The 14034-nt window shown below is 38.6% G+C and overlaps 1 gene segment (V, D, J or C); it reads left to right on the forward strand.

Annotated features, from left to right (window-relative positions):
* The first annotated feature begins 10136 nt into the window (after positions 1 to 10136).
* On the forward strand, positions 10137 to 11079 carry LOC103541108 (T cell receptor alpha variable 8-3-like). The segment is given in 2 exon segments: positions 10137 to 10420; positions 10556 to 11079. Coding segments are annotated over 2 exon segments (555 nt in total).
* Positions 11080 to 14034: the final 2955 nt, after the last annotated feature.

Here is a 14034-nt window from a genome sequence, read left to right on the forward strand (position 1 = left end):
GGCTGGCCCCGTGGCCAAGTGGTTAAGTTCGCGCGCTCCGCTGCAGGCGGCCCAGTGTTTCGTTGGTTCGAATCCTGGGTGCGGACATGGCACTGCTCTTCAGACCATGCTGAGGCAGCGTCCCACATGCCACAACCAGAAGGACCCACAATGAAGAATAGACAACTATGTACTGGGGGACTTTGGGGAGAAAAAGGAAAAAATAAAATCTTTAAAAAAAAAATAAAAAAAATAAAAGTACATCAACAAACAAAAAAGTTATTGTTAGTTACTTTTCTTCTGTCTTCAGATAATTTCAGTTTTTGTTTTTATATTTTCAGCCACAGTGTGTTATTGACTTATCTGTGTGTGTGCCTGTGTGTGTGTGTGAGATCTGGCATAGAATAGGCTCTCGATGAATATTTGTTAAATAAATGGAGTATGATTAATATGACATTTACTCCTGTATCTTCATAGTCTGATTTTACACACCCTAGGTTTGGGAAATTTGTTGTCTATTAATGAATTTTGTCCACAAATCTCGCCCTATATTTATCCTGTTGGAGTCTTTTGTTCAAAATGTTTTCCATAAGTTGGAAGATTGTATTTAGAATAATATAAGGAGTTCTTCAGCATAACATCTCCCACTAAATTCATGAATAATGACTCATTTACTCATTCAGGAAGCAGGTAATTCTTGAGTGTCTAGGCTGTGCCAATCTCTCTTATAAACATTGAATAATATGGACTTTAGAACCAACCTTTAAATATGAGGTTAGAGAGAAAAGGAAAATTAAAGAGCAGCCAACAACTGAGAATCATAATGGGGATGTTACTGAAATAGTAATCAAAACATTTCTTGGAATTTTTAGAGTGTTTGGAGAAAACAAAGACGAGTACAGAGGTGTTACAACTAAGATGTCCACCTTCAGACCTGAGGAGAGCATCTTTCAGGAGACGGCTGGCTGCCTATTGGCCCGGTTTTGGTTTTGCAGTTCATCGATTCAGCCACGAGAGGGAGCAGTTTCACATGCAAACAGTTCCTTTCCGGCGGAAGGGAAGGTAAGCTTATGCTTTCCATTGACGTTCCACAGAAAACGGGAAAAATGACATATTTCGTCGTCTTTAGATGACTTGTACTTTATAATCTCTCGCTGAGTGTGTGTGGTCAAGGATTCAGAGCTTTTAGCCCAATAGCCTGAGTCCTTTCCTGTACCTCCCTAAGGACATTCTCTCTGTTTCCCTTCCCTGATGATCCCTTACCTTCTCCCTTCCTTATACTCTTTTTTTCTTCCCTCCTCTGACCTTTCCTACCACCCCCACCTCCTCCCCTTGTTTGCTTTCCCTTCTCTCTTTTCTTTCTGCCTCAGTATCCCTGGCATCCAGCACCCATAAGCATGGGTGTAGAGGAGATGAGTATAAAGGAGATTTGTTCAAGGAGGATGAGGGTGAGCACCATGCATGTCATCAGTTACTCTCTCAAGAACAGATGCATAGAGAAATGTCTCCGTGGATATCAGTAGATACGTGATTCCAGGGACCTTTATAGGAAACCTGAGCTCCAAGAGGTTTAGCTTTTAGTCTCAATGTTATTAATCTTTCCTGTCCCCATGAGCATGTCACTGCCTACTTCTGAATCTCACGTGCATTTTTTGGAATGTGGATGGGAATTTTCATCTCCTTCCAGCATAGAACTCCGTATTGTTTTCTGGATTAAATGATTCTTTCCACAAGTCCAGCCAATTTCTCTGGTACATTGAGGAAGAAATGATGGAAGAAAGGTTCTGGATAGACACTTCCTTGTGACTGATTTTCCTTATCCAGAGCCAAACTTTAAACCTCAGAAACGATTCCAGTGGACACCCCATGAGTTGGGGATGTCTGGTTGATATTCTTACCTTCTTCTTAGGACATGACTAAAGCAAAGGAGGAAGATCCAGACAAGGAACTGCTCTCTCATTGGCTGACAAGGTCCTGGTGGCAACACAGTGGTAGCTGCACTCCTTGTAAGTCTCCTAATAGCGCTGTTGCTTCTGTTCTCTGGAAACTCTTTGAGCCTAGGATCAGACACAAAGACTGAGCTCTGGGCCTATGATCCTAGTTTGTCTTTGAAGTATGAGGCTGGTGACTGGAGTAACTGTGTTTCTTACCTTGGGTAAGTGTTCTGTGTGTACCAAGGGATGGCTTTGAGGCCAAAGGAGCTTGAAGGCTTGATTGCTCCTGACACCTCTCCCTGTGCTTTATCCAGTATGCTAGGGATGGAACTGAGAACTTATCTATGCATTTGTCTAGGAGCACAGATTTCTAGATGACAGGTTAAAACATAGCCATGATCTCAAAAGAGCCCTTAGCAGTATCCAGGTTGTAAGAAATCTCTGGGTTTATTGAGCCAAGGACCCATGGAACAGAGCCTGTGGAGTCTGTAATTCTTGGTACATATCTTTGATCTCCATAATGAACACCAATGATGTTTTTGTATTTTAGCAGGATGTAAATAAAAACACTGGAGTAGGGGTAGAGGCAGAGAGTAATGGGAGTGTTGTGCCCTTGATGCATAGAATTCCATTGATTTGTGGTCAGGAGCTAATGTGATTTTCATGACCCCTTAGGGACTGTGACTGATGCTAAGACCATTCAGCCCAACTCCATGGATTGTGCTGAAGGAGAAGATGCAAACTTACCTTGTAACCATTCTACCATCAGTGGATATGATTATGTATATTGGTATCGGCAAAATTCCAACAAGAGTCCACAGTATATAATTCACGGCTTACGAGACAATGTGACCAACAATATCGCCTCTCTGACCATCGCAACAGACAGAAGGTCCAGTACTTTGATCCTGCCCCAGGTCACTCTGAGAGACACTGCTGTGTACTACTGCATGCTGAGAGAGGCACATTGGGACAGATGGGGCTGCACCTGTGCAATATCTCTCTGGAGATGGGGTGATGGGAGGCAGCAGCCATGAGAGCAAATCTAAAGCCATCTAGCAGGAGAGTCAGAGAGCAGTAAGAAAGGATGAAAGTGAAGGGAAGGAAACATATAGAAGATGGATAAGGAAAAGAAGAAAGACAGGATGAAGGGAGAGAGGAAAGAAGTAAACCCTTCATTTCTTGATGTGGCTGAGAAGAATTATGAGGAGACTAAGAATCAGATTTATAACATAGCAGAAAGGGGAGAGGTATTAATAACTTCTCATGGCTCCTCCTCATGTCTATAAAATGTTGGTTCCATGTGTTAGTCTCAATATGAAAGGTGAGGAAAATAAGAAGAATTCTACTTGTCCCCAAAGCTTCTTTCATTTGGACCCAGGAACAAGTCCAAAGTCTGAAATGCATACTATTTATAGTTGTTACACTTACCAGAAACAAATTACTTTTTCTCTGAGAAAAATCTGAACTATTTTTGTTGCTAGCCACAGCATGAATATTTGTGAAGAGGAATTATTTTTTTGGAAAGAAACAAAAATTAAGTGAATATTAACTTGTTTTTATTTGTTTAGAAGTGTTGCATCTAAGTGTTGAAACTCTAAAGAGTTTTCGTCATTTTTTGATATTCCCTCAGCAACACACAGATATATCTCATCATAAAAGGCTCAGACAGAGCAAAAGTGAAAGCCCACAGCTGAGTCTCCTTGATTCCACCCCAGGTCCCACTGTCCTCTCAGAGAAAGCCAGTGCTGATAGCTTAAGTTGTATCATGTCAGCCTGTTTTCTTTCAATTATATGTATATATGTCTTTGTATACAATTTGAAGCAACTACATACACGTTTACACACACATATACACACATGCAATTTGCCATGTAAATTGGATTTATTTTATTTTTTTTAACTTGCCATTTGATTTTCATTCAATAAAGTTTCCTGCAGATCTTTCTACCATAGAAAAAAAGTAAAGAAGTCCACTTCGTTCTTTCTGATTCCTATTTAGTACTTTGAAACATTCCATCATATAATTAATTACTTTTCTATTGATGCAAATCTATTGATGCAAATTTCTTTCTATTTCTTTGCTGTCATAAAGAATGTTGTCTTATACATTTTTGGAGATTTACTTTTGCATATATGTGGAAGCGTCTATTTTAATGGGATTTCTGAAATTGGAATTGCTATGTCCAAGGAAAGGCTCATTTAAAATTTTTGAAGAAAGTGACGATTTGCCCTCCATATGATGTTAAACAATTATTCTCCAACCAACAGTAGATGAGAATGCTCATTTTACATCCTTGCACAAATTGGGAATTTCCAGTAATTTTTATTTTAACAATCCAAATATACTTTACCTGTATGCATTTTCTGATTCCTAGTGCTTTCGAGCATCTTTTTCTCCATATGTTGGCACTCTGTCATTCAGCCTTGATCATATGATTATTCCTACCTTTTGATCATTTTGCCATTAGGTTAGTTTTCTTTTTCTTTGTAGCAATTATTTCTATATCTTCGATAGTCTTTTACTTTTATATTTGCTTGAATATTTTATTCTAACATACTACCTTTTGTTTATTTATGTTTTTTTATTATTTGTTTATTTTTTGAGCAATATTAACCCTGAGCTAATATCCGCTGCCAATCATCCTCTTTTTTGCTGAGGAAGACTGGCCCTGAGCTAACATCTGTGCCCATGCTCCTCTACTTTATATGTGGGACGGCTGCCACAGCATGGCTTTCCAAGTGGTGACCTGTCCACACCCAGGATCTGAACCGGCAAACCCCAGGCTACTGAAGCAGAACATGCGAACTTAACCAGTGCACCACGGGGCCGGCCCCTATTTTGTTTATTTTTTAATGTGATTGTTTTTAATTTTTACATTGTCAAATCTGTCAAGCACTTATTTCTTTTTGGCTTCAGAGGTCAGTATCTTTTTAGGAAAGCCCTAATTATATTATATCTTCTAATCTTCATTACCGTTTGGTGAAGAATTATTCTGAGACTTATGTTACATATTAGAAAACTAAGCCTCAAAGAGATTTAAAAACTTGCCAATATTCACAGTCTTAATAAGTGCTAGCACCAACTTAATAATTTATTTTTAAACCTGAGATTGTCAAGCTCCAAAATCTAAGCATATATTGTTCAATCTTGTCTTACTGGAAGCAATAGTAAGAAAGAAACCACAAAATAGTGAATCAAATATGAAGTCAGTGGGATGGATCATAGTACCATCCCAGAAGGTGATGCACATTTTAGAGCAAAATGGCAAAATGTTAGAGTAGGCATCATGAGTTAAGAGTTGAGAAAGGCAATGGTCCCTAATCCTATAAAGAGATAGTGCTAGCCCCTAAATATTCAAATGGAAGCAGAAATACATGTTGTTTGTAGAGAGATTCTGAAGCATCCTCAGCTCTGTTTCAGTCATGCATTTTCCCAAGCAGAAAGGATATAGAAGAAACTAGTAGATAAGGCAGAGAAAGCAGGAGAGAGGATTCTGATCCTTGATGTGAGTGGCATTCAGTATATTCTTGGATCTTCACAAAGACTGAGAAATTTGTCCTGGTACTAAGTGTGTGTACATAAATGTAATTTCTATGATTATCATACTTTGGAAATTGCTTGGATTCTGTGAGTGAGAGATGAGGGAACAGACATTTGTACTCATGTCTTAGAAAGTGCAGTGCGAGGTGCTAGTAGCAGCTTCCAAAGATTAGCATGTCTCTTTCAAGATCCCTCCAGTTGCTTTTTTCACTCATTTCCTCTTCTTCACAGTCTTTGATCTCACTTTCCTTTCCTTCCAAGGCCATCCTCTGCATCCCTATATTTGAAACTAAAGGTCTGAAACATATTTTTGTCTGTTTTGTTTACAGATGTATCCTAAGTAACGAGCACAGTACCTGACAAATAGTAGGTGCTCAATAAATATTTACTGAACAAATAAACATTCATGACTGAAAATTTTACTGTCAAATGCTAGGGATACAATAAATTACTAGGGGCATGAGTTAGATCTTCTACAAAAATAAAGAGCTCAAGAATATCACATTCATAAAATAATGAAGATAGGATATGTTCCAAAATCCCTATTTATTCATGTACTCATTAATTCTTTTCTTCTGATTGTCCTTTCTTCTTTCCTTCTTCCCTCTCTCTTGCCCTTCCTTTCTTTAATCCCCAAGTATTTCGTTAAGCTCTTTCTGTGAAACTTCAATTCATGCCAATTCAAAATTCTCTTTATCTGTGATGGTCTTCATACATCATGGCTAGTGGCATAAATTTCTCCTTTCTCTTTTAAAATTATTAGTACATAGTGTTTGCCAGAAGGTATTTGACACTAGGTAATTTGAAACGTTAAAATGGCATTTAGCTAGAATCTCTTGGAAAGGGGCAAGGAATTCTCCCAACTTTGCAAAAAAAGGAAGGAGAAAAAAAGACATTTAGACATCGGTTGGTTCCACAATCAACCCATTGCCATAACTGCAAGCCAAAGAAGGTGTAAAAGATCATATAATGATTCAGCAATGCTATGCTTCCAGGATACACAGCGCTTGCCAAGCTAAAGTAGTTAAAAGATTCAAAAAAGACTTTTATATTCTTATCTTTTTCACCCCTACTCAGAAGTAACCCTCTACCAATCAAAAAAATTGTCTAGCTGTCCTTACACTGAAAGTTTTCTGCTTTAAACTATGTCGCTAAATTCATCTTCATAAATTACAAAAAATGAGTTTTTTTATCAGAACCATCATTAGTTCTACTACTAGTCTGACCATTAGAGATTTAACGTTGGTAGATGATCTCACAAAAAAATCACAAGAGTTAAGAACTCTGAGCTCTGTTGGCACATTGTATCTTTTGAGTCTTACTTCCTACAAATAATATAGATTGAATCAAAAAAAGATCATTAGCAATGCACACTGAGCATCCTAATGTTCCACAAACTCCACCTGGTAAGCACGTCTGATTTATTCCAAAGTTAGGAGACTATTTGATTGGATCCACCAGAATTGCATGAAAGAGCCAACACACTAAGTGATTTTCAAATTAACTTGCCAACAGAAGTGCATAAGACAGAAGAATTTTATAAGGAACAAAATAACAAGTTATACACATATGGCACTTGGAGAAGAAAAAATCCTGAACACAAACAGAAGGAGAAAATTTCCAAAAATTTATTTTAGTAGTTAGAGCAAAAGTTTTGAAAATTGCGTCATCAGTGTAATAAATAAGGGGTGACTGTAAAACGTAAAGCAAAAATCTAAAAATAGAGAAAAAACAAGTGAAAAAGAAGAATAAGAAGAACAGACAGAAGTAGGTGAGAAAATTTTGTGGTAAAATTTGTACTGAAGCAGTATTACAATAAAAATTTTTAAAAACATTTGCACTATTTGCCAAGAGTAAAAGATGGTCTTTTAAATAAGCAGCATTTAATAATTTGTCATATGGCAAAGTATACCTCGACCTTGGCATCACGTGCAAATAGCTGTTCAGATAGAGTGCAGATCTGAATGTAAGAATAAAATATAAAGATTGCAGAAGAAAATATAAAACTTTTCATTACCATGTGTTAGACAAATATTTCTTAAACAGGTTACAAAAATATTTAAGCATCAAAATTGGACTATATTAAAATTAAGTTATTTCAAGAGTTAAAATGATGGCCAGTGAATAGAAGATATTTGAAACAATTATTAGTGTCAAGAGGCTCTTTTTTTTTTCAAGATTTTCTTTTTTCCTTTTTTCTCCCCAAAGGCCCCTGGTACATAGTTGTATATTCTTCGTTGTAGGTCCTTCTAGTTGTGGCATGTGGGATGCTGCCTCAGCGTGGTTTGATGAGCAGTGCCATGTCTGCACCCAGGATCTGAACCAACGAAACACTGGGCCGCCTGCAGCGGAGTGCATGAACTTAACCACTCGGCCATGGGGCCAGCCCCAAGAAGCTCGTTTTGATTAAAGAAAAAGATGTTCAAATGAACAAGAAAATGAGGAAACTGATAGAGAACTCAAGAGTTTTAAGCAGACATTTCTCAAAACAATGGCCAATAAACATGTCATTTCTATAACGTGCAGAAGCAGACAGACTAATCTATACTGTTAAAAGTCGGGGTGGTGTCACCCATGGGAGAGTATCACCAAGGTCATAAAGGGAGGTCCGGAGTGTTGGTAACGTTCTGTTTCTTGATCTGGGTGCTAGGTATAAGGGTGGGTCTATTTTGTGAAAACTTATCAAGCTGAATATTTACAATACACTTACACTTTCCTATATGTGTGTTATAGTCCAATAATAACTTTAAAATGACACAATGATCTCATATTAATTATAAGGTGATATGTGAACTAAAACTAAAGTGTCAGGTATTTTTAAACTAGTTTTCCCTTTTTGTGACTGAGATATTTGACTAAGAACACATTTGTTAAACAAGCATGGCCTCAGACCATGAGTAAGCTCTGGCTCTCTATTAAAAGACCATAGATGAGCAGTGTGATAACAGTCTTTTTCCTGTCTGGGATACAAATGTAGGACTTTCGACCTTCGATATGTAGTCCAAGAAGCCTAACTATTGACATTTTGGATCATTAGGAAATGCAGAAAAGTCTATTGAATAGGAAGAGATGATAAATCTCTCAAGATACTTGCATCTTATTGATCAGAACAGAGTACATGGTGACACCAAGCTGCAAAAGTCTGGGAGAGGTGTGTATTTTTATCTAGAAACAACGCTAACTAAAGGAACATCAGGATTCTGTTAGTAAGGATGAAGAAATAAATCCACAATTTGTAGATAACAAGAAGTACCTGCTGTAGCCCTAAACATTACAGGTCTCCCATAGCACCGTGGCATGTTATGTGGTCAATAAGACATTTTAGCCAACATCTTTGCCATAATTAACATTACCCCAGAATTTAGTGCATGGTTCCAGTTTGCTGTAATAGTGGGGAAGGGAGTTCATCCTGTCTGGATTTGGCAGGCTGCTGAAATGGAATAGAGAGGAATGTGTTGATTGGTGGCATTTATAAAAGAGTTTTGGAATGATTGTCTTCAGACTCCATATCAGATAAGGAAGCAAGAGAAGATACGAGAGAGAGGATGTTCAGAAGGAAAGTAGAGGGGTCAGATACTTAAATTACCAATAGATAGGGAAGCAAGAAAGAAGATTCACAATCAACCTAAATGAACATCCCAAAGTCTTCTGGGACGTTACAGCCTCCATTGCAGAGACCCAGGCAATTATTTATTTATTTATTTTTTAAAGATTGGCAACTAAGCTAACAACTGTTGCCAATCTTCCCTTTTCTTTCCTGCTTTTTCTCCCCAAGTCCCCCCAGTACACAGTTGTATATTATAGTTTAGGTCCTTCCAGTTGTGGCATGTGGGACACCACCTCAGCATGGCCTGACGAGCAGTGCCATGTCCGCACCCAGGATCCGAACCAGCGAAACCCTGGGCCACTGAAACGGAGCGCACGAACTTAACCACTCGGCCACGAACACCCATCATTTCTGATTTGCCACTTACCTCTCTGGACTACCCTTTGAGGTTACATTGATATTTTTCCAACTGCCCATCTATTCAGTGTTTGGGTTCCTTGGGGATTGTCTTTAGTTGCTATTCTTTTCTGAGTTTTGCCCTGAGTGTTTTTCTTAGTCAAACTACATCCACTCTTAGAGGGTGGTACTGTATCATAGATAACATAGTGGGTGAGGAGCTGGGCTTGGAGTCTAATGGAAGTAGTTCTAGTCCTTGTGTGTCCTTGGACAAATTATTTAACTTCATGAAGGCTTGATTTCCCTTATATTAAGTGAGGATAATATCCACTCTAAAGGGCTATAGTTCTAAATTATCAGTGGTTGATAATGTAGATTCTTGAGTCATACTAATGGGACAAATTCCAGTTGTCACTTGCTGTGAACTTGGACAATTTTCATCCTTCCTTCCATGCTTCAGGTTCCTCGTTTATAAAATGAGGATGACAATGTGATTTACTTCTTGGATTAAATAATGCTACTTAGTTCATAAGATTAAAAGAGCCTCTTAATAGACTCCTGAAAACACTCTCATCAGATTACAATGCTAAGAAATTCAAGCCTAGATAGGAGAAGGAAGGAGATAGGACAAAAAACCTTAAGATTCAATTTGTTTCTATATTTGACCTCAAGAGGGCGATGTTGCAGAAACTGCAAACGTCTCACCTATTAAAGTCCTACCTCACTCCTACAAGCTCCTTCACCTCACGGCTCACTGAGGGGCACATTCTGAGTAGAATCAACACCAGGAGCAATCACTGTCAAGGAAGCATCTCTCACTAATAGTCTGTAGAACTCTCCTAAACAGAGATCTCTTGAATCTCACATTTTCACATTTTCCCAATTAGAAGACTGGGCATACTCTGGCACATTCCTTCCTGCTCCTCGGGGAAGATCTTCCAGAATATAACTCTCAGCTTCCTCACTGCCTGGCCATGTTCTCAGCGACCATTCTGCTGCTTGGAATGCTCTTCACAGTGAGTAAGTAACACTGTATTCCATGCTCCTGCCTCCGTAGAAGGAACATTGTTCCAAATGGAATCTGAATAGAGATGGTATCTCATTACAGGTAGGTCTGTCTGTCCTGGTCTCACTCACTCAGCATTGATGTTTCAGGAGGAACCAGAGCCCAGTCAGTGACCCAGCCTGACGACCACATCATTGTCTCTGAAGGAGCCCCTCTGGAGCTGAAGTGCAGCTATTCCTATACTGGAACTCCTACTCTCTTCTGGTACGTCCAGTACCCCAGCCAAGGCCTCCAGCTTCTCCTCGGGTACTTTTCAGGGCCCACCTTGGTTAAAGGCATCAAAGGTTTTGAGGCTGAACTTAAGAAGAATGAAACTTCCTTCCACCTGAGGAAACAATCAGCCCATTTGGGGGACTCAGCTGTGTACTTCTGTGCTCTGAGAGACACAGTGGCTGAGACTGCAGGGGGAGCTGAACACAAACCTCATGAGACACTGGAGTTTTCAGAGACTCAAGGATACAGCCTGACCTGTTTTTATCAAGGTCTCTCATTGGATGAAAGTGAGCAAGGTGGGGAGCAGAGCCCTGGAGAGTTCTTGTCTCTTGAGGATAAAAAGGAACTTCAAAGTGTTCCTTCTTTTACCACTGGGTCATGTTAAACAAGACCTAGAACAGAGAAACGTGTATGGATATTCGTCTTCTGCTTGGAGATACTGCATTCTAGAGGTTCAGGATTCTAATTTAATGTGACCAATACTGACTTCTGATGTTTCACCTTCTGAACTCACCTCCAACATGCCCCTCCCCCTACCTTTTTCTTTTCAATTGATAGCACTTCCGTTCTTTCAGCATCTCTGATCATAACCTCAGTTGCCTTTGACTCTTCTTTTTCTCTCACTGCTTACATCTGTCAAATAAATGAACAGAAACTTCATTAAATTGGACTTGGGAGGCCAAAAGGGGGAGCTCTCAAACGCTATGTCAATAGCAGAGCCGAACAGAAAGAAGAAAGACTTCCTCTTCTTGACCAGCAAGAAGCTCAGCCAATGAGATGCTGTCACAATTCAGCCAATGAAAAGCCACTCCAGTGGACTCTTTGTTTACAACAGCCCTCCCACCTTCCTCTTCCTCTCTATAAAAGAGTTTGTTCTCCCTTGCTGCTGAGGGACTTGCACGTGGCTCACCATGGTTGCAGACCATGAATCGCAATTTTTTCCTGATCCTGAATAAACCCATTTTTGATGGAGAAATAAATGTCTGTCTATTTGTTAAAGTTCAACACATCTAATCTGCCGTGACGTCCACTTGACCCTATGTTAGGAATTAACCCATAATCTAACCACTGCCACTATCTCCACTGTTACTTCTTTGATCAAGCCACTCTCATCTCTCAAATGAATTACTCTGACACCCACTTTAAATATAATGACATAGATAGATTAAAAGTAAAAGTATGGAATGAGATATCCATGCAAATACTAATCTGCAAATGCTGTATTAACATCAGACAAATTAGACCAGAAAAACAAATATTACAAAAATAGTGATATTACATAATTATAAAAGGGTCGATTTGCTAAGAAGACATAACAATGTTAATGTGTATGTACTTAACAACAGAGCTTCAAAATACTTGAAGATAAAACTGTTAAAACTGAAAGGAAAAATAGACAGATCTGTGATTACATTTGGAGACTTAATCCTTGTGCTCGGTAAGAAATAGAATAAGTAGTTAGAAATCAGCAAGAACACAGCAGACATCCACAGCACTATCAACCAATATGAACTTATTGCTATTTATAGAACACTCCACTAAACAACAGAAAGCACAGAAAGCAATGCTTTGAAGGAAATTTGTAAGAGTAAATGTTTACATCACAGAAAGAAAAAGGTCTCAAATCAATAACCTCATGTCCTCCTTGGGTGTGTCTCAGGTCACGATGTCCTACATAAAAAAGAGAAATCTCAGCAATACAGGAAACCCTAGTCTGTATTGAGTTCAGGCAAACTAGAGTATTTTCTTCTTCTACTGCTCCGGGTACCCAGCTAAAAATGTATGCCTTTTACAACTTATCTTGCTGTCTTGTGCTCAAGCATTAAACTAAGATCACTTCTATTCACAACAGATTCCACAATTCTGGAAGAGATTATGAAGCTTCCTGTAAGAGTAATGATCACAGAGAAGGTACAGGAAAATTTTCTTCCTTTATTTTTTTAAAAATTACCAGTTGTGAAGATTATCTGCCACAAAATAAATGCTGTTACACATGTGATGAATTACAACAGATCACTATAGGGTACCTTACAATAAATCTATATATTTTCACACAAGCTGGGACATCACTATTTGTTACAAGGAGCTGTGCCACTGTGCTTTCCTTTAGCCTTTGAAGGGATGTGCACAAGAATATTCAAGTCATGGAGTGGGTCAAGCCCAGAAACAAATAAGGCTGAGAGGAGAGACCACTACTCAGGCTAGGCCACAGATTAGCTGGGACCAGCATCCCAGGAGCCCATAAGGACAGACTGGAGTGCATGGGAGGAATACATAGCCCTTCTTCATTGCGATGTGCCCACTCTTCTCTTTACTTCTTGCTGAATGCGCCCCATATAAAAATATAACACCATGCTGACATCTCATTCAACTGGCAGAAACGGTAAGGAACATGATAGAATAGCAGCTTTTCTGTATTCTATTTGATCTGTAAGAGTGTGAAAATCAATTGTTTTTCTGTGAGTAGGTATAGAGGAGTATATGGGAACTCTCTGTACTTTCTGCTCAATTTTTCTGTAAGACTAACCCTATCCTAAAAAATAAAGTATATTAGCTTTTAAAATATAGATTTCATGTATAAGCTTAAAAGGAAAAAAAGTCAATTCTATGAGCGCTATCTCATGGAGAATATTTACCATGACCAGCTCAAATCATTGCCTACTTTCTTGTCCTCCCTACCCTCTTCAACATTTTTTTTTTACTTTTTTTAAATTTCAGTGAAGAAGATTGGCCCTGAACTAACATCTGTTGCCATTGCCAATCTTCCTATTTTTGCTTGAGGAAGATTGTAACTGAGCTAACATCTGTGCCAATCTTCCCCTATTTTGTATGTGGGACAAGACCACAGCATGGCTTGATGTGTAGGTCCATGCCCAGGAGCTAAACCCATGAACCCTGGCTCACCGAAGCAGAGAGCATGAACTTAACCACTGTGCCACCAGGCCAACCCGTTCAACTTTTTTTCTTGGTCCTTCTCTAGTTGTATATTTACTGTGCAGCATGTATTATGCAAGATTATTGGCATATATGTAATTCAATTATAACCAAAACAAGGAGAGTAGAAATCATCCCCATTAATTAAAGCAATATAATAAGTCATCTAAGAGAGTAGGGTTATGGACTGGATGGACGTTTGTCCAGCTCTCAAATCTGTCATCAACTGAATTATAGTAAAAAAGTTAATAAACATTTTAAACCTCAGTTTTATCATCTGTATAGTGGGATAATAATAATAATAATAATAATCTTTTCATAAGCTGTTCTAATGATCAAACAAGAAAATGTCTTTCAAGGACTTAACTCATATTCTAGCACAGTATAACACAATAAATTTATATAGGTAAAAAATGGAGGT

This window comes from Equus przewalskii, chromosome 1 (assembly GCF_037783145.1).
Source record: "Equus przewalskii isolate Varuska chromosome 1, EquPr2, whole genome shotgun sequence".
Classification (NCBI taxonomy): Eukaryota; Metazoa; Chordata; class Mammalia; order Perissodactyla; family Equidae; genus Equus; species Equus przewalskii.